Source organism: Camponotus floridanus, unplaced genomic scaffold (assembly GCF_003227725.1).
Source record: "Camponotus floridanus strain SB8 unplaced genomic scaffold, Cflo_v7.5 scaffold4, whole genome shotgun sequence".
Classification (NCBI taxonomy): Eukaryota; Metazoa; Arthropoda; class Insecta; order Hymenoptera; family Formicidae; genus Camponotus; species Camponotus floridanus.
Window position 1 is genome coordinate 2,189,149 of NW_020229547.1, and position 24,707 is coordinate 2,213,855.

The following is a 24,707-nucleotide window of genomic DNA, read 5'->3' on the forward strand; positions in this document are numbered from 1 at the left end:
TTTCATATTGCAGTATATTGAAAAAAAGAATATAATTAAAATACAATATTTTAAAAAATCTTATAAAAATAACAATAAAATCTTATAAATATAAAATTAATATAAAACGGTTCATAAATGCAGAACATAAGTATATAAAGTCATGATATGAAGATAGGAGAAAAATTATAAAAACAAAAATTTCGAGAGAGAAAAAGTGAAAACGAATAAAGAAAATGTAAATTTAAAATCACTACTGAATTAATAATTTATTTGATACATGAAATTATTCATAATATTGCGAAAATGATATCAAATAAAATCGAGATGCGCGATAAATTCGATACTCTTGCCTGTTGCACTCTAGTGAGAGATCATGGAAACAAAAATGACTGCTACAAGAACAAATTTTATTTTGATTCTCTAAATGTCAACAATAACAATTAACGAAAATTAAAATATATCACGTATTAATTGATATTATTCGATAGTGACGAGAGAAAACGGACAAATGTGCATCATTAATCGTTAACAAGATGCAGTTTCACTCCGAAGGTGGACTAGAACTGTTATCGAGATTCAGAGAGAACCGGCGTTCGATTAACCTCGACGAGACTCTATTCGCCAGCGACATCGGTGACCAAAATATCATAGAGATTGTCGGAGCCTCAGCCACCGGAAAGACCCTGTTATTATGCCAATTTATAGCAAAATGCATATTGCCCGCAAGGTATAAAGGGATCAAAATTGATGGATGCGATTCTTGTGCAATACTGATCGATACATATGGTCAAGTTCAAATGAGTAAGCTAGCTGAACTTATGACTGTTATGACCCTTACTGCGTGCAAAATCGCTGGTATACAGCTACCAATCGAGACAGTAAATCTAATTGTAAATAAGTCTCTGGAAAACTTGACAGTGATCAATTGTTGCAACAATGATCAGTTACAGCTGTCTCTGCAAGCGCTTGAGGACGAACTCCTCAGCAATGAAAGGATTGCTCTGTTAGCTATAGATAATATATTGGCATACTATTGGCAGGTGAGGAGGGAGAAAGGTATACTTAGTATGGATCAGTATGCAAGAAGCTTGGTAAGAATTATTCGAGCTCGGATATCTCGGTTTTGCAGTATGACAGTTTACACAAGATGGGAATCGGTGCCCCAATATGAATCACCTGTAACTAGCTTAAATAGTCCTAAACACACCAATCTATTGGAGGAAACAGGTGTAAATTACAGGCTGCAACTTTGTAAAAATTCTGTGATTCGTGAATTTACATGTCATGTACAATCTAAAGATGATATAAAACAGATTCATTATACAATCTCTGATTCTGGTATAAAATGGATTCTTTGATAATATATCAGAAATGAAATCATATTTTTTATTAATAATCAATTGATGAGAGGAGAAATTTGTCCACTATGTCTAACGGATTTAATAATCTCGAGCCTGCTAATGTTATTTGGCAATTTGGATTAAATAAAGATATATTTTCTTTAGTTTCTCTTACTTCTTCCGGTGTCACGCCTCCAATAATATAAATAATAATCCAATCATTGTTACGCGGATGTTTCACTTTTCCTTTGGAAAATAAACTGTAAATTAAATATCAAATTAGTCTACAAAATTTTTTTAGAAAATTTTAAAAATAAACGCTTAAAATATGGTGATATAATAAAATAATGTATTGAACTTCAACTTACTTGAATCCAGCTGAAAACAATGAAGGCGATCTCTGATGTAAATCAGGAATTTCATATCTGTTTGGATGGAATATGTCTTTCAGTAATTGTTGCAAAATGCCAACTCGTTGAACAATTTCTTGAGAATTTGATTTGGACATTAAGGAGCTGTAAAAGATATAAATGAGCCATCGCATTATATTTTAGCAAATGTAAAACATGAATATTGAAAACTAAAAATATTTGGAAACTAAAAAAATTCTGTATTATAAGAATTAGAAGCATTATATATATTTGATTTTTGTTTATTATCTATTTAAATTGTTTAAATAAATTTGAAATGTAATATAAATAGTTTCATACGTGTAATTGTGTAGAAATGCACGTTGCAGTGCTATTTCATGTAAAACATTCATGAAGCGTTCTGCTACTTTCACAGATGTTTCTTTCAGAGATTGATCATCAGCAACAGCTAATTTAAATACATTAGATTAGTAATTGCAAATATTTTTATTATTATTTGTGCTTTATGTACTTCAATGTAATTAGATATTAATTTAATTAAAGATTAGTCAGATATTAATTAAATTAGATTAATTTAATTAGATACAATCTATATTTTTGTATAATAAATTTACATAATTTTATATATTGTTGAGAGCAAAGAAAATCAACCAGATAATTTAAATTAATATTTTGAATAAATTGTTATACATTTAAGAAAGCTTTCTTTTGGAGACAATTTATTTTAATTTAGTTATACTTCTTTATATATATCTAAAAAATAAATTTATTTATTATTCGATTAAATACAAATCTTTTTTGATAGATTTTTTATGTTATTGCAATATTTTTCACAAATAACAGAATCTTTTGATATTCTTGATTGTTTGTTATTTCTCTGTATCTTGTAATATATAATATTTTACGAACCAAAGAGTAATAAAGTTTGTTGATACACTGACATCTTATTATTAACTGGATTCTCATTTAATTTTGTAACATCTTCAAATAAAGCATCGGCGATGGCTTCCTTTAGCTGCTGCTCTTGTTGAGAAGAAAATTGTATTTCAGTTCCAGCAAGCGCATAAATATGCATCAAAAGGGCCAAGATATTATCTGTATCCAGACCTCGTTTCTCGCGAGTTCGTATTATATTGCTAAACTAAAAATATTTCAAAAGAAGAGCGTATATATAATCATGATGAAATAAGATATAATCGAGAAATGCTAAAACTGCTAAAATTCGATAATTACTTGCCCAAGCACGTTCGTAGAGTCACGACTTACAGCTATATTTTGCAATACTAGTTTCTCAAGACTAATCAGCAGATCTAATTGGGAAGTTTTCTCCGATGTTAATGCTTGTACAATTCCCAGTATCACCTGCAATAATATAGTATTTATATATGTTCAATAGTATTTGTGTAATTTTCTAAATTTTATATATATATGATAAGAAAATATCTACAATGATATTTCATTGAAACACATACTTGAAGCTTTTTGCTTGATTCTGTTATAGCATGAAGATTATCTTTATCTTTGACTTTATTTACAAGTTTTTCTAGACTGTGCGCAGTAATCCTTGTTGCTAGTTTTGGTTTTAGATTTTCTTTTGTCGACAAAATGTCGATGAGCATTTTATTTGTAGCAATTAGCACCTCTTTTTGTTTTTTCGTAATTAATATATTCATCAAACTTTTGTCCTTATTGGCTAAGCATCCTGGTATTTCGATAAGTTCCTTGAAAGATGAAAACTTATAATTTCCATAATAATAATAATTTTATAATATTCTACGATATTATTTATAGTATTATACTTGCATGAAATATATATCATGTTAATTTTTTATGAGTTATTGTACCTGTGAACCACAAAATAGAGAAGACATGTTTATGGCGACGTCGTTGCAGTGATGAGACAAATGTGGTAAAGTGCATAGTATCCTGGCTAACAATGATTCAGTGTTATTACTAGTAGGAGTACAAAGATCTAATGCTCTGTCGACAAAGATTAAAGATACTCCTTTTTTCTTTGCACCAATTAAATTCTAATATAAAATAAAATATAAAATAAAACATTTAATATACATCTTTATCTTTCTTATTTAATTATGATTATTATAATTATGCTTTTACAACAAAATATTTACATTTCTACGATTAACAGCTGCTGGTAACGTTTCTAATTTTTCAGCAACATATTCGCTGAACTTTCCCATCGAGTAAATGTCTTCTTTCAAGTTTAAGTATGCGAACAAACTGTTAAATAAGCTTACGAGATGATCAACCGCGCACTCTGAATTCTTTATTAATTCGCTATTTAAAGGTGACAATAGATCAACAAAGGGTGGTGTCACAAATAAACCATTGTCAATTGGACTAATAAAAATAGGTCGAAATAGTATTGTCACTAAACAGTCCTGTAAATTAATAATAATGAAATCAATTTTAGACACACAATACATTCAAAATTTATAAAATCAAATTCTCTATGATTAAACATTACTATTAAACATAAATATGGGACAGCTACTTACTTGTGACTGTTGATTGGAGCGCATCCAGCTTTTCACATCTCTTTTTAATTTGATATAATCCACTCTATCCTCTAATGGAACTGTGTCTTCGTAACTCAGTACAGTTGGATGTGCAGCAGTGACAATTGTACAACAATCAAATGCATTCTTCTCCATTATCATCTTGACAGTACGCTGATAAAATGCTGGATTTGTGGAGGTTGAAATAATAGTAGCCTTCTTGCAATTCTGCACCTTCACGTACTGTAACAAGGCAGGTAAATAAATTCACAAATCCTACAAGTATGAGACAAGAATATTGTATTTTCACGTACACGAAAATTGTACATGGCCAGTTCGTAAACGGATACTGCACCAGCATCCTTAAGGAAGGAATATATCCTGCCACCGGTATGCCAATGCAGACACTCTGTCGCTGCATGATCTATGTAAACTGCGGATTCCCGTACGAGATTCGCAATATCGTGCCAAGTATCGGCAAGAAATTGCTCCAGGTCACCAACGATTTCCATTATTAATTAAACGCATCACAAAAGCATCATCACAATTTTCGATGTTATCTTGAAGAATGAGCAACGAAGAATATTATATAAAAAGAAAAAGTAAGAAAATAAAATTACATTTAGGCCGTTCGGTGTAACATTTAAATTATAAAACAATATAAAAAATAATATCAATTTAATATAACGCGATAATATTTATATATTCTCCGCATTCATCACCACATATGGCAAACTAATTTTCTACATCGCATTAAATCAAGACATTCACATATCACGTCTCCATGACATGTCTCCTTCTTGCCATATGATTAAACAGCTGATCAGCTGATATGAATCGAAAGGCTAGAATTAGAAGGAAACAGATATACTTTTGGTGGGATCTTTATCTCTTTCTACATTATATCATAAAACTAGATGATTTCTCTAGATAGATCCTTCCTTCCTTGCTTTGTGAATCGTACTTTAATTTTACTGACCGCGTCGCTGATGTGAGGATGCAGCTATGAACTATGACATATCAAAGAGCGACGCATATTGTACATACATACCACATTATACGATTGATTATTCTGAAGCGAGATAATAACTCATCTTTAATCAAGTATTAAAAGGATCTTGATGATTAAAATTCGTTAAAATATTCTCAAGAAGCAATCTCAAGAGGAAATTAAACTTTAACGCATATCTTTGACGTCTCATACGCCATGGCATTGACAGGACCCGATTTGCCAAAAATTCCGACTCCTTTGAAAAGTATACAGCAATATTTAACGATCGCAACGAAGCACGATCAACGAGACTGTGTCGTCAGCTATTGGTGTATGTATAATAACATTTTCATCTCTTAACTAGTATGAAAATATTTCTCAATATCTTAGAATATTTTCAGCGCTTTTTAATCTTTTTTTACTGGAAAATATATATTTTATTGGAGATTTTAACATTTCTTGCCTCCTTTAATATGATAAACATTAAAAAAATTTCTAATAAAAACAGGCCGCCTTTATGCTCTTCAAACTGGATTAAAGCTATCTACAAAGACATCAGAGGAGACCAACTTTTTACTAAAGTTAATGGACTGGTTAGAGATAACAAAAAAGGAATTACATGACAATGAAGCCATTTCTAATGATGTTGCTGCTCAAGCGCACTTGGAAAATTGGGCCTTAAAGCTCTTTTTGTATGCCGATAAGAACGATAGAGCTGCAAATTTTTCTAACAATGTAGTGCAAAGCTTTTATACTGCTCAGGCATTGTACAATGTATTGACATTGTTTGGAGAACTGAGCGTAGAAGCAGCGCAGAATCGAAAGTATGCGCAGTGGAAAGCATCTTATATCCACAACTGTTTAATGAATGGGGAAACTCCGGTACCAGGGCCGAAAGAACAGAATGAAGACAATGATTTTGAGGAGGCATTGAATAATGATGGTAAATTGACTATTTATCTTTTTTTTTTTCAAGTTATTATAAAGAATTTTTTATCATTAGTTAAAAATTTCAATTTGAATGTAGCTCCTGCTGAAAGTCCCAAAGACAATATTCCGCAAAGTATTCCGTCTATTCCTGCAAGTCCACCAACTACAAGAACTGAATCACTTGAAGCAGAGGACAACACTGCATATAAGACAGATAGTAAGTCTAATAATATATAAATATATATACAAAGGTATATATATTTATATATTAGTATATTTACAAAAGAAAAAAAATAATTAAATCAAATCTTCAAAGATATGCAATAATTTAATATGAGATAATTATTTCACTTCTGAATCAAATATAATCTTATAGGTGGAGTTAAACTATCAGTAGAACAAGTTAGTAAGGCCCAAAAGTTTATAAAATGGGCGAGTAGTGCATTAGATTATGACGATATATCTACTTCTGTAACAAATCTTCGGAAGGCTATACATCTTTTAACGACCGGGCAGGAGCCTGCATAAACGAAGGAAGCGCATAGATAATGCATTTGGTAACAGCTTACTTGCAATTAACTGCGTTAAACTTGTCGCCTGTTTCCTGTAATGGTCAGTAAAAAAAATATCTTATTAACATTTTACCATTTTTATACATGTGCAACTTTTAAATACAGATAATAGAAAGCGAAAATAGAGACAAGATTACAATAACTAGTCAAATTGGCCTTGAATATGTTGCACTTATATAATTAAAATAAAAATTGTTACAGGTGTAAGTTTCTAGATTTTAGCTATTGTTCGAAATAAGATAGAATTGTAATATCATCATATTTATTAGAGCTAAATTGTCCTGAGAACTTTAATCTGTTCTCTAATAAAAACTCTACAACATCACTATTCTGTTCCTCAAATAATTTTTTAATAATGTTATCAATAGAGACTTTTATAGAAAGAAAATTATTAATTTGCTAATAATCTAAACAAACTGGATATTTAAAAGCTATTATCTTCATATAAATAAAAATTTTTAAATGTTAAAACATAAATATTACAAAAATTAATCAAAATTGTTTTAAAATAGATGACTCAATATATGATTTTTGAGGAACAGTATTATACTTTAGAATTTAGTAATTTTCCGTAAGCAAAATGGATTTATTATATTTCGTGTCGCGAGATGTATATATTTAATACATCTCTCTTGTACATAATATATTTTTTTATATATACTTAATACCCAAGAGAGATAAATAAATAAGTGAAAATGTACATATACATATGAATATCGATCTTCTCAATATTTCCTGGTTTTTATTAAACATTACATGATATAAAAATGTGATTATATCGAAAAATTTTAATAATTAAACGATAATACTTTCTCGGTACAACATTTAAATGATGTAATTATGTATCTTTCATTACAATTTTATATACAAAAAGGAAAATTTAAACATTAATATAATCATGCTTTAAACAAAGATATAGCATACAAATATCTTTTCAAAATCCAAAGCAAATTAATAATTTATGAGAATTATTATGAAATTTTCATAGAGGGACAAAGATATTAATTTTATATTCAAGTGCATAAACATTCCACAAATCATTATCGTAACTTAAAGTATTGTCTCGCATAAAAATACGATCATAGGTATCAAATGGTGCTTATAGGAAAGTCTATCCACTGATTTCTCACTTTTAAAATTTTAGTTTTTATTTATCAAATTGTCCGATCACACTCCTTATTTGCACGTGAAGTTTTTACGAAATAAATTAACGCTAATATATACGCGCTTGTGTATGTCTCGATTACTAGAAACATTTTCTCGATATGTCCATACACGCATCCTCGCACAACATATATAAGGACACAATCATTCAAATGGCAGTTAGTACCTCATACTTAAGCTAAAGTCACCGAGGACCGAATCGCATCAATGTCAATCAGTATTACGCGCGGCAAATTTTCTTTCTCTGTTTACACCACAGCTAGCATCATATAATTTTCTTTATACTTGTTTTTACATATATCATGTCTATATATATTTAGTTTATTTATATTATATATCTGCTTATATTACAGTGTTATGTATATTGTGCATTTGTATGTGTGTGTATTTAATACGATTAATCATGTAATTATAAAAGAGATGAAAAGAGACAACGAATTAATCAGAATAAGTTAATCATAATCTTAAAATTATTATTGATAATAATTATTTGCATTGGAGAATCTTTGTTTTTTTTCATATCATTGTCTTAACTGTAGTATAAAACTGTAGTATAAACAGAGAGAGATAATTTTTTGAATCATGGCCAGCGCAACAATTGACATTGGTGCAATAGTATCTTGTCTTAATGAATCAAATTGTCGCGGGATGAAACACTATCACATCGATTAGCGAAAACAACATTTACCGATCTCTGATTGGATTGCGATTACTATTAATTTTAACAATCAAATTTTGCATTACAGATTTTAATTAATCACTAAATTACGTTCATATATCGAAATTAATTCGTGTCAAATAATTTACATCATGAAATAAGAAAGAGGCATAAAAGGTAAGAAATTATTATTACTTTCTTTTTCATAATTTCGCAATTAATTGTGAATTTTATCGCATCTATAAATTTAATGATGCTTGCTTTTTATTTTGTAAATCATATTGCAATATTGTGTGCAAAGTAGATATAGAGTGCAATGAAAATTTAATATTCGCATTAAAAGTAATTACCATAAATCACTTGTTTCCCATCTCGCTTCTTCTTTCGAAAGTTTATACTTTTTATTCATTTAACCCACATGATCCCAAAGTACCACATTTCTCTTTTTCTTTCTAAATATTATATAGTTTCTTGTTGCGAGTATCTCCCGAGTTTACACACATTAGGAAAAAAAATTTTAAAAAGAGATATTGAGTAAACGATGCTTTGAGTCTTTTAAAAGAGACTCATTTTTAGAAAAAATGTAAGCGAAAGAGAGACATTTGAAATAAATAAACATTAATTTTACAGTGTTTCAGAAATTAAATCGTAGAATCTCGTGGGTTAACGTGAAAACGATGCGTTCTCAATCATAATTCCGTTCAGTCTTGCTTCTTAGCTTTGTCATCGACGCCGTTTGCCGTCACCGATTGCATATCCCCTCGTCTCAGCTGCCAATCAATCACTAATCGCCCCGTCAGCATAAAGAAGAATACCTGAAACCACATTTCGCTTTTTATCAGTTTATGATTCTTGAAACTCAACAGATTACTCACCAGTGCCGGGGCAATCCTCTCGAACTTATCATTGACCATGTAATGAGAGTACACAGCCATCAGCATTAGAAGCAGCAGCACTGTGTTCGACAAGTTCTTAACTTTGTCTGAAAAATATAATTTACACGAGATTAATTCTCTAATCATGGATCCCCAGTTTTGTTTGTAAAATATGAAAAATACCTACGGAATGAAAAATCCGTGTAGTAAAGCGAGAGAAGCAAGAGAGAATTCACAGAAACGAAAATTTATGTGAATCTGAGTCTCCGTAAAAAAAAGTTGGCATCCAGTAAATTCAACGGTTCGTGTGATCAGTGATCCGCGCCGATTAAAAGAAAGATTAGCGGTAATAAATGTATGTATGTGATATCAAATTCAAGAATTGACGATACAAAAATAAAATCTCCACGAAAAGGATAATCTGGCGGGACGAGCGTCTGCAAAGGGAGAATATTAGGGTCGAAGAATGGAGTGGTTGATTCTTTGCACCTACGACTTGGAATAATTGCCATGGCGAGGCCGCAGATAATCTCCAGCGAGCCCACGACTCTTCGATACCACTTGCTGGGCACTTTGAAGTCGAACGTCCCCGAGAGCGGGAACACTTTTGCGTACTTGACATACTCCTTTCTCTGTGAAATAAGAAAAGGAAGGAATTAAAACTCAGCGATCATCGATTGTGAAAATATATAAATAAAATATATTTTATATATATCAAAATAGTAGTTACACTCAGGATTACACAGAGTGTTCGGGCAATCTAATTTAATCGTCGTGATATTTTCTACTGAAAGCTCAAATAATTTTTCTTGTAAGAAAACCGAAATGTGATGAACTGTCCTTTGGAAACGTAAATAAGTAAAAAATCGTATCCTTTAACTTAATATCCTTTAACTTACAATATCCTTTAACTTACAATTAGACAAAACTTTAACAGATTCTCAAGCATACTCTCTTTCTCTTTTTTTTAAATATTTAATTATAAAAAATATAAAATATAGTGTAAATATAGTATAAATATTTAATTATAAACATTTTAAAATTAATTTAAATTTTAAATTATTTTTAAAACATCTGAATTCTCTTACACTATTTAAATTTATTATTATTTTCTAAATGCGATATTTATAAAAATTATTGTTTTCACCTTTAAATTTTATAATTCTTTCTTTTTTTAATTTTGTATATTTTTATACTTAATATACATATTTCTATATAATAGGAAACAAGAATTTTATATAAAATATAAAAAAAAATATATTTTTATATATTTTTTTATATTTTATATAAATATAATTAAAATTTGTCAAAAGAAAAAAATATTCAAATAAAACATCTCATTGTTCGTCTAATGTTGCTATTACCGTATATTGTATATTTAAGTATAAATATATCATATATGTAATAGTAAAATAATCAAGAGATCTGAGACTGCCCATCTTGGCAGTCTCAGACAATTCGACGAGGATCTGAAGAAAATGCGACTTGTTCTAATACGCGAAGTATATAAATATCATTCACGCCAGCAAGTCAGCAAGCTTACTGGCGTTTGACCAAGCAATCTGTACGAGTGTTTACCTTAATATCACTTTCGTTGGGTAATGTCAGAGTTACCAAAATAGTGGAATGATACACCAAACGATCTGTCTTTTACATTAAAACATTTTACACTATACTTTACTTAATTTAAAATTGTTCAGAAGATGACATAATATAATAAAAGATGATAAAACATCGTAACTTTTAGAGAATCGAAATTTTAACAATAATTAAGTGTAATACATTGTGTTTATCACACAATAACCACACGTATATATTTTACAATATATCGTTTAAATATTTTATAATTTGCGAGAGATGAAAGTGCGCTGTCTTTAATCGCATACATGTATTCCAGTATGCACTATATATCGATATTGAACGTGCGTGTATTTTTACATCATCTATAATAAGCTAACAATAAACGACATGCGCGTCTTACAATCGGTGAGGTTTCAGAAATTATATTTTTTCTGATAGCCTTGAGACCCTCTCATTGCGACTGTCATAGTTGGCTAATGCCACAATCAAGTATTTGGCATTGCATTAACTTGTATGTTACATTTAATCGTACGCGAAAATATCGTATATATATTTTCCCTCGTTTTATTTTAACAAAATTAAATTTTAATTAATGTCTTTTCGGTTTTGTCACAATTATGTTTTAGAAAAATATATTGATAAAATAGTTATTAATAAAATGTGAAACGTCAGATGCGAAATCAGAATGCAATAAGTTCAATAAGTCAATCTATAGAATGTCGATTATAGATTTAGCAAACACTTTCTTATTTTTTTCTAAAAATTAAGATATTAAATTAAAAAATTCAAGATATTAAATAAAAAAGATACAATGCTAGTTAAAGTAAATCTCGATTACATGTTAATTATCGATATAGTTTCCGAGATAAAATCCGAGATTATCTTAATATTGACACCTTTAAGTTTTTTCGTTCATGGCAAAAATTATTTTTAAAACATCTGAATTCTGTTATATCATTTACAAATTTAGTTTCAGTTATAAATTTATTTTTATATTTTAAATATGATATTTATAAAAATTATTGTTTTCAATATCTTTAAATTCTATAATTCTATCTTTTTTTAATTTTATATATTTTTATCATTAATATTCATATTTCTCTATAACAGGAAACAAGAATGTATTTTACTAAAAAAAGAAAGATATAGATAATCTATTTAAATTTTAATAGGAATGTGTGTAGCAAGATTAAGATTGAGAAATTCAAAAGCACTGCGCATGCACGTGCTTACTATTAATATCATCTAATTAAAATGAATTCTTGCTAAATCGAAATATACTAGCTTCGATAACTCTCTCTAAAAAATATATACGTATATTAATATACTAGCTTCGATAACTCTCTCTCTAAAAAAATATATTAATTAAAATAAATTATTCTAATTTGTGGGACAAAATTCTTGTAAGATATAAAATAAATGATGTTTCATGTGCTTGCAAAATATCAAAGAATAATTTGCCAATTAAAGTTTTACATACTGAAACACCGACATTTATATTATAATGAAATCTATTATGAAAAGATTATGATGATCTTCTCTCCCGCTCAAACGCCACATTCATCGTCGTCGCATTTTTTTATCTTCGTTAAAAAAAACATGAAAATGGACATCGTGGAAACGTGGGTTGCTTTCAGTTGGCGAGAGGAAAACGCCGTTGCCATAAGCACGTAACGTTACATAACATTAAGCTGAGCTCTCTGTGTGACAGACGAGATATAGATGTGCGCACACACGCGACATATCCACTTTCGTACTGACGTCCCGCGAAATTACATAAGCGAAGGCGAGACGGGGAATATGTACAAGTGACAAATGGCGTCCAGTCTGTCAATCTGATATAGTTACAAAATCTTTTTTTATTTATATAATTAAATATTATTTTTATATATTTGTACATATAAATATATAATTACTTTAATTAATGTTAATAATTACCTAATAATATAATTGAGTCTTACATTTGTGCACCTTGCAAAATAAATCAAACTCTGTTGTTGACAATTTGACAGTTACAGGTCATCAAATGGATATTCGAGAGTATGACTGATTAATTCTGTCAAATTCGCTATTTATATACTAATTAAATTATTAATTTAACACCTATAAAACAGAGTAATTGATATCATTATATTTGAAGTTATTCATTATTTCTGTTTCAGCAATTGTTTATTATCCATCAATTTTTATTTTCATCAGTTTTATATTAAATGTAACATCATTTAATATAATATTATAACATCATTTAATTAATTATTAATTTTAAGGAATCATAGCAAACATGATCTTATCAATCTCACGTATCACGTTATTGAAATTCGATTAATTTCACTAGCTCGAACTATAAAGATGCGCTAATAGGAATTTTAATAATAAACGATGCAGTTTTTATCGATTTTTGAATTATCAAAACAATGGCCACATTGTTCGTCGCATGGTACGTTTTATTTCGGAACGTCTGGCGAGCGAGAAGGAACGATCTTCGGACGACTTACCAGGTCCTTGTGCAGGTCCTTGCTGATGTGTGACGTGAGCTTCATGGTGCCGACGAAGACGAAAAATATTCCGAGCAGCACCGAGAGCGACTTGAGCACTATAGAGCCCATCTTGACGGGCCCGATGTGTACGCGAGTGCTGCCGATCGATTACCGGAAGCGAGCGTGGCGCGGGCGGCCGTGATTAAGCACGGATCTCGTCCCCGCGAGATCGCACCTCGTCGTCGAGGCGGAGGGAGAGAGAGAAAGAGAGAGAAAGAGAGAGAAAGAGAGAGACAGACAGAGAGAGCGCGGGAGAGAATACAGTCTAGGAGCACATGCCCGCGAGAAATGAAGCGCGTTCCTCTCGGAATCGTTTGTTAGCAGGCGACGGTGACGACGACGACGGCGACGGCGACATCCATGGCGCGGGTCGTCCCGACGTCCTCTGTGGCTGACGCCGCGGACGCCCCCCGGCGATGACGTCAACGGCCGACGCGCGCGTACATCGGCGTCACCGCGCCGGCTATTTTCTGATCGATACACGGACGCCGCCGCCGCTGCTTCTCTTCCCCTAATCGATATATAGGATGCTCCCTTCTTCTTCTCTCACCGTTGTCCACAACGGCTCGGTGAACTTCGCAGGGGCGACTCGTGTTACGCTGAATTGTTAATCTCCTCCACCTTGCGGGGTCCCAAGTAACAGATGTGTCTCGTAATGAAAACGAGAGATTTATTCACAGGGAGGCCCAAGCATCAGCTTCACTTTTATCCACGATCTGTTATCCCATCTCGTCAAATTGCATGAATCTTCTTTGCATCTCGCGCCAAGAAAGCTTACAACTAGAAGATTAAAGATAGAAGCTATTCTGAAAAATGTCATACTGTTCCTTCTTGCGTGATTCTACTCGAGATTTATATTGATATAAATATTGGAGGTTTTATTAACACCCTGTATAAGTACAGGAATCTTACAATTATGATTATTTACATGCGCGCGACGCTTTACAGGCCCGCGGCTTCAAGATTGACTCGTTGCTAGAATTGCTAATGACGTTAGAGGATGTTTTTGTGTTCATCAGGACAGTCATAGACGCGTTACTGTCGCTCAACATCACGGCTCTCCTTCGACGCGAAATCACTACACTTTTGTTGAATTGGTTCTTCTTGTTCTTCACCGTAGATGACATTGTCTTCTTGATATCGACCGTTAATGAAACGTCTATCTCTTTTTCCGGTTTCGTTTCTTTTATCGTTGCTACTTCCGGCACAGTTTGGCAATGTCGTGGACTCATGGATGAATCTCGGACAACGTTAGACTCGGAAGCATTGACAGGAGAAGGATCCTGAACGTAATTGTGATCGCTAAGACACAAGTGGTTCATTTCGCTACTTTTGCCTGATGTCTGTCGAGAAATCTTGCTTGGTATTTGAGGTGCATCTTTACTCTTGATGTCACAATTAAGCGCAACCTCGACTTTTCCAGCAACTGTTTCAGCGGTGGAATTTTTTAATTCTTTATCGTCAATTTTTCGAATATTATTATCGCTATTGTTTGTCTCTGCAATTAGAACAGGACTTTCGATATTAGAATTATTTCCTTTGTCCTTGTTAATGGCATTTTCGACATTAGGCTTGTCTATCTTTCTAACTTCGACAGTACTTTCGGTGTTGGTATCAGCCATTTCTTCGATTTTAATAGCTGTTTCGGTGACAGAAATCTTCGATTCTTTCTTCACGCGATTTTTATCATCATCGTCAACGTTACTGTTGCATATCCGATTAATCGGCCCAGTAGTATAAGTAGTCGAATTCGTTAAATCCTCATTACATTGAAACTCGCACACCTGTTCAATCATTCCGATGGTGCAAGTAGTTGAATCCGTTAAATTCTCGTTACATTGAGACTTGCATATATCTTCAACATTGTCACGATTCTGCACGTCGTCAACTATCGCATCACTTTTGTCAGGATTTAATTCCGCTGTGTCTTCAGGATCCTTCTTTATTGTTTGCACAAGACATGATTCTGCTTCGACTTCTTTTGTACTAATATCCGTCATATTATTTAATTGCTTTGCGGTAATTATATCATCGTGAAGAGTAGTCGATTTGTCTTCTGTTACGGATACAATCATAGGAACGTCTTTATCTTTAACGTCTTCCATTAAAACAATTTTTGTATCATTTTCAACTTCATGATTTTTGGAGATTTTTGTCAAATCAGATTTCTTTTCGGGACTATCTACAATTTCGCCTTCCTCTAGATTGCTCGAATCCTTCGTCGCGATATATATCGACGTACTTTCTATTGAATCTACATGATTTGTTCTATTTGATTTATTCTTTATCTTATCTTGTTCAGTAGTTTTTTTGGCACCGTGATTCATTGTATTATTTACAATTGTGCTACTGGAAGACGCCCGAGAATCAATTTCCATTGCAATTTTGTCCTTTTCCTGTACATCTTTGTTGCACGAAACATTTTCTGTTGTCTTTTTTATTCTACGATTCTCGTATTTCTTATTCATGTACGAATTACTTCGTTCCTTGTCTTCAACATCGCTTAATGAATGTCTGGATTTAATCCATGCCACATTACCACGTTCTCTACTCCTGTGTCTCGTTTTATTCTCATTTTCTATGCTCTCATAATCCCTCTTTAATCTGTAGTCTCTTCGTCCTTTCGTTCTATATTGATTGTCGTATTTATAATCATCGTATTTTCTATATGTCCTATTTGATCTTTCTCGTGGACGATGGTCGCTTGAACTTTCATAATCACTTCTGCTTCTAGAATAACTTCTTCTCGACGAATATCTCGATGAATAAACATTCTTCTTGTAACCATTATGAAGCTCTTCTGAGACGTGATTCGATGTCGAAGCAATTCGAGAACTACTTTTGTCTTCTCTTTTCCAACCATTTATACAATCTCGACTCTGTTTTGATGTGTCTTGATGTTCCGAAGCAGCTCTACGTTTGTCGAGTGAAATTTCTTCTTTAAGAGAATGGACGGCATTTAGTCGATCCTCGAACTTTGCTTTCATTTCATACTGCGCAAGATCGTCTTTCAATTCATACTGCACAATGGAATCGTAATCAATTTTGTCTTCGTTGATCTTTAAACGTTTACTTTCATGCGTATAATCTTCTTCATTCATCCTCTTTCCTGAATTCTTTGTGCATAGATTTTCTGTAAACAATAAGATTGCATTCTACTGAATTATATTTTTAAGAATAAAAAGATTTGTTTTGATTTGAATAAATAGACTCTTCTAAAAATTTAAATATCTTTTTTAAGGTACAAATATTAAAAACGATATAAAAAAGATAAAAAAGTACAATAATATATATATTTTAATTTTGAAAAATTGAAAGTTTTTTATATTATATAAATAAATTGCATAAAATTCTAAAAATTGTTTTATACAATTTTATTTAACCCCCTTATAAAGTACACACACACACACACACACACGTGTGTGTGTGTGTGTATGTATGTATATATACCTGAATCAGAATGTCGTGTGATAGTATTAGATTCATTGCCGTTATTTATATTAGATTGAGACCCATTTTCTTTATCACTTTCCATAATGTTTTCTTCAGCAATCTTTTTTTTAATTTCTACATCAAAGTTCAATAATGTTTTCTGTTTTGTATTTTCTTTCTCATCCTTTATTCTTTTATACAATCTTTCCGCGAATACTGTCGGTTGTTGGTCGTCATACTCTAGCTTTTCATTTTTATGTTCATTGTGAAATTCAGTTTCATGTGATACAGTTTCATCCTCTTGTGAATGTATTAAAGGAGCATCTTCATATTTTTCAACTATCGTATGCTGCTGATGCGATGACTTATAAAAAAAATCCCGAGATTCACCCTTGTTGTTTCTTCTGAAGGTTGCATCATCTAATCTGTAATCATTACAATGACATTAAAAAAAATTTTGCAACATTACAGTATTCATTGTACAGCATTCAGTGTACCGCTTTCTAAGATCACTTATCATCTTGTCCTTCCGTGCAATCTCACCCCTTGCAGTCTTCAATAAGGAGGATATATTTTTTTCTAAGTTCTCCTTGATCTTTTGGATATTTTCAAGTTCACTTTTGAGTGAACTAAGTTCTTTCTTTAATTTCTCGCAATTACAAGGCTGATCCTTTATAGACATTCAAAAGTATTAACTTGTTAATTTTTTATTTAATGAAAATTACATTTGCAATAGTATTATTCTAGACAATTTTCATATTTTAATATTCTAACAATATGATTATAGAGTTACAAATTTATAGAGTTACAATATGATTATAGAGTTACAAAAATATAGATTTAGAAAAATTTTTTTTAAATATTGCATATATAAAAATCTATGAAAATCAATATATAGTTAACTATAATCTGTTGAACATCTTTACATCAAAACTAATTTTCACAAGATTTATCATCATAAATTGCACGGGATATAACACCACATATAATTCCAATATTATTTACTTTCAAATCGTTGTTCTTTAATTCAAGGAAACAATTTAGTGAAAAATAATGATTTCGGAAATAAGTATTGAATTTTTATATAAATTAAAAATATTTTATATAAATATTTTATATAAATTAAAAAATGCATATTCTTTATATATAACAATACTATGAAGAAAGCTATCTTAAATGGCATGAAATGATAAGATTCCATATGTAGTAAAAGTGTAGTAAAAGAAAGCTATTTTACTACAATGACAGTAAATGATATACTACATGAATATAATAAATAATGCAATTATATGAATATAATAAATGCAATTATATAAGAACAATAAAAACAACATAACTATAATTATTCTAAGATATTAAAATACAAATACAGCCTTGGCGGGAAAAATGTAACGTTATAGGTTATGTCAGTATAATTATTAACAATTGAATAATTTTTTGGAGTCACATTTAATCAAAAATTAATTTTACTCTTTTAATGTAAGTATTAACTAATTAATATTTATGTGTACATGTACTTTTTTTTAAGAAGGAAATCGTGTTAATCGAGATCAATATTACCGTAAATGATTCTCACATTTTTATCAAGATTGAAATTGAAGCTCGGTAAGTCTGCATAAATATCAATGTCATCCTCCATTTTACGTTTTTTCTCACATCGAGACGATCATTATTTCGAAATGATCATTTCTTTTCCTCGCTGCATCGAGTTGCATAAACGTAAGTCATCACAGCTGATTCTGACAATGCGCAATCCTCCTTGAATCACGTGCGACACTCATAGCATTATCAATGCATTCTGATATCTCGTTGTAATCCACTTAATATTCCGGAATAATTTCCGGAATAAGTAAACATTTTTTTCCAAAAGTTCTCCGATTGTTAGAATTCTTTTCGCCACTCCTCCCACTCATATATTTTTCCTTCTCTCCTATCCATTTGCCACGTGATCATGTTCGAATGAGAAAAGAGGTGTCGCCAGGTGTCGTGGAATTAGCCAAAGAAGTCCTTTATTCTGAATTTCCTTTTAATCAATTTCTTTTATTTAACTTGTAATTATCTTATATTGTTAACTGTTATTGTAAACTTGTAATTATCTTATTTGTTCTCGCGCTGTATATACATTTGCCACGTAATACGTAAAGTAAAGAGAAAATAAAAATACCATTTTTATTAAAATGAGAGTGGGGATTGGAAAGATTCAGAATAGAGGGGGAACGTATCAGTTACAGAATACAGGAAACCTGTGATATTCAGTTGTTTTGTGTAAGAATGAATGTACTGTGTACTGTATGATCTCTATTCTATTCTAGTTGATCTTCAGCTAAAATTAAAAAAAAATTGCATTCACAAGTGACTCTTATAATTATATATCACTAAGATGTTTCTGTAAACATGTTTTTTAAACATACACAGTGAATTTATACATGGTAACCTCTTATTTTCTCTTTTTTTATCAGACGCGAAACAAAGTTATTTGTTTTTTTAAGAATAAAATTTTAACGAAATTAGTAAGTATGAATAAAATTTACGAGAGAAGCAAAAGAAGAATGTAATTCTGAAGCATGGGAAAAATGTAATTCTGTTTTATAACAAAATATTATCTCGCAATAAACATTCCAAGATGTTGAAAAGGTAAATATCCAATTACTCTTGTTATTATAACAAAAAACTTATGATTGAATATTAACAGATGAATAGATGAAGAAAAAAAAAGAAGAAATAGAGGATTAAGTTTAGAGTAAATGCTTCAAAATTATTTTATTGTAAAACAAAGATGGAACCAATCAAATTTCTCACTGTTGATGAAGATATTTCTGATCATTCTGATGAATTTCAAATAGAGACCAACTATATGTTCTTTGATCCTTTCAAACTGGAGGAGAGGAAACAAGAACTGACTGATGCACTGAAATATTGTATAGATCGGTTAAAAGATGAACAGATTATTATAGATTTACAAAATAGTCGTGATACCATCTCAAAACGTTCCCAGCTTATGGGTAAAGAAATCCATCGCAAAATAATAGATATGCTACATTTCATGAAGTTGGAGGATGACAAGGAAGTGATTAAATATGAGAGAGAAATGCTAAACTATTCATTGGAAGAATTATCATATAACAGCAAGGAACAAGAAATTAATAGCAGTAAACATGCTGAAAAGGTATGATAATAATAATAATATAACGCTATTTATATATCTATATAAGAGAGAGAGTTACTTATTACATATATATGTGTGTGTGTGTGTGTGCGTAATAAGTAACTCTCTCTCTTTTCTCTTTCTCAAATATATATATATATATATATATATATATATATATATATAAAATATATGATAGAATAAAAATACTTTACATGCATTGATTAACTTTATTATTTTCTCTCAATTCATTTCTATATAACACTGCACTAATCCGATGGATATTCTATTCATCCTGATGTTTTTCACATTGTAATATAAATAGTAATAGAATAAATAAATATATAAATATAAATAAATATAAATAAATAAACTTAAATTGTTATCTTTTTTATTGAGAACTTTTGGAGAAATGTTTCTAATCGGGTCATTTTTTTCCATTCACCTAAAAAAAATTATCTTGATCAACAATAGCATAATATAATGATAGATAGATAAATAATTACATCAGATATTTATTTACAAAGTAAAGTAAATTTAAAAAAAAGTATTACAAAAAAAATTGATTTATATATCTTGGCAAAGTGAATATATATACTCCTGGACAAAATTAATGCATAATATTTTTTCACTTTTTCTTTAAAAGCTGATATTTAAAATTTTAAAGAAAAAGTGAAAAAATAATTATACATTAATTTTGTGCAGGAGTATATGTATATGTATAAAAATTATAATATTAGTTTAGTAAGTTTACAACAAGAAGTAATTGTACATTTGACAATGATAGCTTAATTACTTTGAATAATTGTAGTCTCTATTGTGTGAGAAAAAGATATGTAACAAAGACTACTAATGCTATTGACTGTACTAATAGGAAAAAAGATACATGAGTGATTGAGTCTCATAAACTCTTTCAGACTAATACAGTAAATGAACAATATAAATATCATTACCCTATAATAATTTAGTGGTTGATGTGCAGGATATGTCAACCCTTGATCAATTATTCAAATTTCAAACAGAAGATCAAAGCATGGATTATATATGTGGAAATTCGATAAAAATTGAAAATATAGAAGAAGAAGAAGAAGAAGATCCACTAACATTAAATGAGGTATGGTTACTATGAGGATTATATTAAATTCACATTGGCATTGTGCTTAGATGCAATTTCTTATAAAAAATTTGAAACAATTGCTTAGATGTCAGATGTATAATAAAAATATAATCAGTATGTGCAAAGCAATATTCATATAGATTTACTGAAAATTTGCACATTATTGATTTTATATAGAACATAAAAATTGATGTTCATGTCCATATGTATTTATACTGTTATTTAAACTGAAATATTCAAGAAATAATATTGAAAAAATTTAGTGAAACCTTTGTCAACAATTTTAATATATAACTCTATTAATATGAAAATTTTGCTAACAATAAGTTATTTCAAATAATTCTAATATTTTTGTGGTGTATAATAATTAAATAAAAATATCTTTTTTTCCAGATCAATACTAAACAAACATATCTTAGTATTGAAGAACATGATAAAATTTTAGAACAGCTTGATAATGAAGAGAAAACTGGTGACTTAACACAGGAGGACAAAACATCGAAGATACCAATCACATTTATAAAAGAACCTGGAGAATATTTGATAGGACAAAAAAGATCAATTATTCAACATGAAGAAAAAACATTGAAAAAGAAATGCGTTGAAGACAAACTTGAATCCGTTTTGCATACATGGTTTCTCCAAAAAAGAAGCATCGGGGATCCTGTGACAGAAGCGATGCTAAAATGGAAGGCATTAGAGTACAATCAATTATTTAATGGTAGCAAAGGTTTCTTTGAAGACATTAATGATTTTATGGACAAATTTAAGAAAAAATACAATATTAAATATTTGACAAATCATGGAGAAAAATTCTCTGCGGAACAAGACATAAATGACCATTTTTATCAGGAATTTGTAAAATATATCACGGACAATAAAATACCATTGGATAATATTTATAATGCTGATGAAACTGGACTCAATTGGAAGATGCTGCCAAATAATTATATTTTCAACAGTGAATACCATTTATCTGAAACAAAATCGTCTGAAAGCAGAGTTACATTAATGGTGTGTACAAATGCGACAGGAAGTCATAAACTACCAGTATTTATTATAGGAAAAGCAAATAATCCACATTGTTTAAAAAATATAAAATCTCTGTCAGTCGTTTATATGAAACAAAAAAACGCATGGATGGATAATAAACTGATGTCAAGATGGTATCGAGAAATTTTTTTACCAGAAATCGAGTGTGTTCATAGATCCAATAATGAGAAATGTCTCCTTTTAATTGATAATGCTCGTAGTCATGTCTTTACAGAACATTTAAACTCAATTAATGAACGATGTCGAGTGATTTTTTTACCACCTGATGTGACTTCCCTTATTCAACCTATGAATCAAGGAATTATTGAAAAATTGAAAAAAGTATACAAGAAAAAACTTCTAAGAGTAATGCTTACAGCAGAAAGTGCCAAAGAAATTCCGAGACTGTTGAAGTCATTTGATATACTTAAATGTATTTATTTTATAAACGAAGCCTGGAGTGAAGTGACAGAAAGCGATATAAAGAATGGCTGGAGAAATTTCTTTCCACTCTACTCGGATCTAGAACTTGACTCTCGATCATATTTAGATATGGTGACTAAAATTCCCAAATATAATAAGATTACATTAAAAGAGATTAATTCATGGTTGCATAATGATGACAATGAACAAGGATGGCAAGTATTAGACGATCTAGAATTGGCTCTTCAAAAGTACCAAAATAATATCGATGATGAAAAAAATAAAGAGGAAGAAAATAATGAACATTCAAATGATCTTATTGCAAAGAATGTTTTGGATGCAATCAATGTATTCACGTCCTGGTATCAAGCTCAAACTCTGTGCACATTTCAAGATCGGCAATATTTACGAAAATTTCAAAAACGTGTATCAAACAAAATCCGTTTTGATAAAAAGATAAATAACAAATGAAAAGTTAAGATATGTACGCATATATATGTGTATGTTTATATATGTATATTTTTTTATTTAATGTTATAATAATTTTATGTTATAATAATTTTATAATCATCCATTTCATCTATTCATCAATTTTGCCTCATGAACTTATATGCATATCTTCACTCATCTAAATAGATTATGCACAATGGCATTTTTACTTCATGTATGAGTTAAATATGGACGTTTTTCAGCAAGGGACAATTGACACAATGTATTACTTCATCCTTGCCAAATGTAAGCAAGGATGAAATGATTCTGTGTTATGGCTGTGTCATTTATGTTGCTTGCTGAAAAACGCCCTATGAAATAATATAGAAATATAAGAGAAAAAATTAAGTTTACTGAATCTCTTATATGTTTAAAAATGTTTTATATTCGTAATATTGCATATAACAATGGAAACAATACTGATTTCTTGTTATCTAAATACTGTGGTTTGATAATTTCAATAAATTTTGTATGAAACTTATGTATTGTATGAAAAAATTGTTTCAATTTCTCGACAAATAAAATTTCTGTGTAAATTATATAATAGGTTTTATAATTTATATAAATGTGTGTTTGTATGCACACATATAAGCGTGTTAATTATATATTAAAACAATTGAAAGGAAATAGATAACTCCATGAAAATAATTTGATTTAGTTGCTTTTATACTTCTGATGAAAAAAAATTGGTGGATCACTTATTTGATGAAAGGAATAATTATAAATGCAACAAGAAATATTCCTAAGGATATATATACATATTATACATATATATTAAGATATAAATTAAAGAACAAAAAATTGTTAATATATTTGAATAGTTCTTTTTGTGATATAAAAATAAAATTTTGAGATATAAATGTCCGTTAAAAAAATTATTTTGTATATAAAAGATATATATATATATATATATATATATATATATATATAATATAAATTCACGAGAGAGATATTTTACACGATAAAATTAATTCTGTATAATAATTCTGTAAATTAATGAAATATCAATAGTAATATGCAAAAAAGTATAAAAATGGAAAAAAACGCATAAAGTATGTAGAGAATATTCTAAGAAAAAAGATATGCAAGAGTTCACGAGTTATAAAGAGGAATCAAAGAGGAATAATCTAGGAGACAACTCAACTATTAAAGTGGTTGTATGACCACTGGAGGATCTAGGATTAAAATCCGTAAAACAATTCCATTTTCCTCTGCTCGCAAAAGATTTTTACACTTTATATATATTAGTTATTTACATTCAAAGACTGATTTCTATTAGACAAATAGAAGAACGATATTTCATTGACCTTTATTTTTAAGGCTCGTCAGAACTAGTACAAAATGTACGCATTCTGCGATATACAGTAAACGTACATAAAAGCTATAGCGATTGACGTAAACAATTGAATATCGATTCGGCGACAAAATTGTGCTGCTTCCTCGATATCGTATGGAGATATTTAAATAGTTTGAGAATATTTATAAATAAAGCTTCCATTAGAAGTCTGCAGTTTTTTCTTTTTTTTTCTTTCTACGTTAATTTTATAGA

The 24,707-nt window shown here is 30.0% G+C and overlaps 6 protein-coding genes across 8 annotated transcripts; 3 read left to right on the plus strand and 3 right to left on the minus strand.

Annotated features, from left to right (window-relative positions):
* The first annotated feature begins 264 nt into the window (after positions 1-264).
* Positions 265-1,400, plus strand: LOC105252978 (DNA repair protein XRCC2 homolog). The gene has a single exon (XM_011260686.3). The coding sequence runs from the start codon at positions 516-518 to the stop codon at positions 1,338-1,340; it is 825 nt and encodes a 274-aa protein (XP_011258988.1). The 5' UTR covers positions 265-515; the 3' UTR covers positions 1,341-1,400.
* On the minus strand, positions 1,372-4,724 carry LOC105252977 (sec1 family domain-containing protein 2). Its single transcript, XM_011260685.3, has 10 exons — positions 4,527-4,724; positions 4,213-4,455; positions 3,826-4,095; positions 3,538-3,723; positions 3,166-3,414; positions 2,927-3,055; positions 2,603-2,834; positions 2,033-2,141; positions 1,691-1,837; positions 1,372-1,582 (listed from the first exon to the last, which is right to left on the minus strand). Exons 1-10 carry the CDS (start codon positions 4,722-4,724, stop codon positions 1,372-1,374), a joined length of 1,974 nt encoding a protein of 657 aa, XP_011258987.1.
* Positions 4,725-5,208: 484 nt separating this feature from the next.
* Positions 5,209-7,030, plus strand: LOC105252976 (vacuolar protein sorting-associated protein VTA1 homolog). Its single transcript, XM_011260684.3, has 4 exons — positions 5,209-5,534; positions 5,712-6,146; positions 6,231-6,350; positions 6,510-7,030. The coding sequence occupies exons 1-4, from the start codon at positions 5,420-5,422 to the stop codon at positions 6,659-6,661; spliced, it is 822 nt and encodes a 273-aa protein (XP_011258986.1). The 5' UTR covers positions 5,209-5,419; the 3' UTR covers positions 6,662-7,030.
* A 391-nt stretch (positions 7,031-7,421) lies between these two features.
* Positions 7,422-13,862, minus strand: LOC105252972 (transmembrane protein 35A). Its single transcript, XM_011260679.3, has 4 exons — positions 13,479-13,862; positions 9,896-10,034; positions 9,403-9,509; positions 7,422-9,342 (listed from the first exon to the last, which is right to left on the minus strand). Exons 1-4 carry the CDS (start codon positions 13,587-13,589, stop codon positions 9,229-9,231), a joined length of 471 nt encoding a protein of 156 aa, XP_011258981.1. The 5' UTR covers positions 13,590-13,862; the 3' UTR covers positions 7,422-9,228.
* Positions 13,863-14,088: 226 nt separating this feature from the next.
* Positions 14,089-18,892, minus strand: LOC105252973 (CASP8-associated protein 2). Of its 2 annotated transcripts, XM_011260682.3 has the most exons (5): positions 18,529-18,892; positions 17,450-17,622; positions 16,971-17,377; positions 14,433-16,653; positions 14,089-14,300 (listed from the first exon to the last, which is right to left on the minus strand). In XM_011260682.3, exons 1-4 carry the CDS (start codon positions 18,589-18,591, stop codon positions 14,441-14,443), a joined length of 2,856 nt encoding a protein of 951 aa, XP_011258984.1. In that variant the 5' UTR covers positions 18,592-18,892; the 3' UTR covers positions 14,089-14,300; positions 14,433-14,440. The 2 variants fall into 2 exon arrangements, with proteins under 2 accessions (XP_011258984.1, XP_011258982.1); XM_011260680.3 differs by having other exon boundaries at positions 14,089-16,653; positions 18,529-18,891.
* A 207-nt stretch (positions 18,893-19,099) lies between these two features.
* LOC105252974 (jerky protein homolog-like) lies at positions 19,100-23,656 on the plus strand. 2 transcript variants are annotated; one of them, XM_011260683.3, is made up of 4 exons: positions 19,100-19,586; positions 19,645-20,118; positions 21,080-21,211; positions 21,608-23,656. In XM_011260683.3, exons 2-4 carry the CDS (start codon positions 19,729-19,731, stop codon positions 23,138-23,140), a joined length of 2,055 nt encoding a protein of 684 aa, XP_011258985.1. In that variant the 5' UTR covers positions 19,100-19,586; positions 19,645-19,728; the 3' UTR covers positions 23,141-23,656. The 2 variants fall into 2 exon arrangements, with proteins under 2 accessions (XP_011258985.1, XP_025267347.1); XM_025411562.1 differs by lacking the exon at positions 19,100-19,586 and having other exon boundaries at positions 19,938-20,118; positions 21,015-21,211.
* Positions 23,657-24,707: the final 1,051 nt, after the last annotated feature.

Coding starts and splice junctions, on each gene's coding strand:
- LOC105252973 (XM_011260682.3), bottom strand. CDS start 18,591: ATGGAGGATGACATTGATATTTATGCAGACTTACCGAGCTTCAATTTC. Junction 17,623..18,528: donor ATTTCAATCTTGATAAAAAT/GTGAGAATCATT, acceptor ATGTCTATAAAG/GATCAGCCTTGTAATTGCGA. Junction 16,654..16,970: donor CACACGACATTCTGATTCAG/GTATATATACAT, acceptor TATTGTTTACAG/AAAATCTATGCACAAAGAAT.
- LOC105252974 (XM_011260683.3), top strand. CDS start 19,729: ATGGAACCAATCAAATTTCTCACTGTTGATGAAGATATTTCTGATCAT. Junction 20,119..21,079: donor GCAGTAAACATGCTGAAAAG/GTATGATAATAA, acceptor GTTGATGTGCAG/GATATGTCAACCCTTGATCA. Junction 21,212..21,607: donor ATCCACTAACATTAAATGAG/GTATGGTTACTA, acceptor CTTTTTTTCCAG/ATCAATACTAAACAAACATA.
- LOC105252978 (XM_011260686.3), top strand. CDS start 516: ATGCAGTTTCACTCCGAAGGTGGACTAGAACTGTTATCGAGATTCAGA.
- LOC105252972 (XM_011260679.3), bottom strand. CDS start 13,589: ATGGGCTCTATAGTGCTCAAGTCGCTCTCGGTGCTGCTCGGAATATTT. Junction 10,035..13,478: donor AGGACCTGCACAAGGACCTG/GTAAGTCGTCCG, acceptor CTTATTTCACAG/AGAAAGGAGTATGTCAAGTA. Junction 9,343..9,402: donor AGAGGATTGCCCCGGCACTG/GTGAGTAATCTG, acceptor ATGTGGTTTCAG/GTATTCTTCTTTATGCTGAC.
- LOC105252976 (XM_011260684.3), top strand. CDS start 5,420: ATGGCATTGACAGGACCCGATTTGCCAAAAATTCCGACTCCTTTGAAA. Junction 5,535..5,711: donor CTGTGTCGTCAGCTATTGGT/GTATGTATAATA, acceptor TAATAAAAACAG/GCCGCCTTTATGCTCTTCAA. Junction 6,147..6,230: donor GGAGGCATTGAATAATGATG/GTAAATTGACTA, acceptor ATTTGAATGTAG/CTCCTGCTGAAAGTCCCAAA.
- LOC105252977 (XM_011260685.3), bottom strand. CDS start 4,724: ATGGAAATCGTTGGTGACCTGGAGCAATTTCTTGCCGATACTTGGCAC. Junction 3,724..3,825: donor CAGCTGTTAATCGTAGAAAT/GTAAATATTTTG, acceptor ATTTTATATTAG/AATTTAATTGGTGCAAAGAA. Junction 2,142..2,602: donor ACAAACTTTATTACTCTTTG/GTTCGTAAAATA, acceptor TATTTAAATTAG/CTGTTGCTGATGATCAATCT.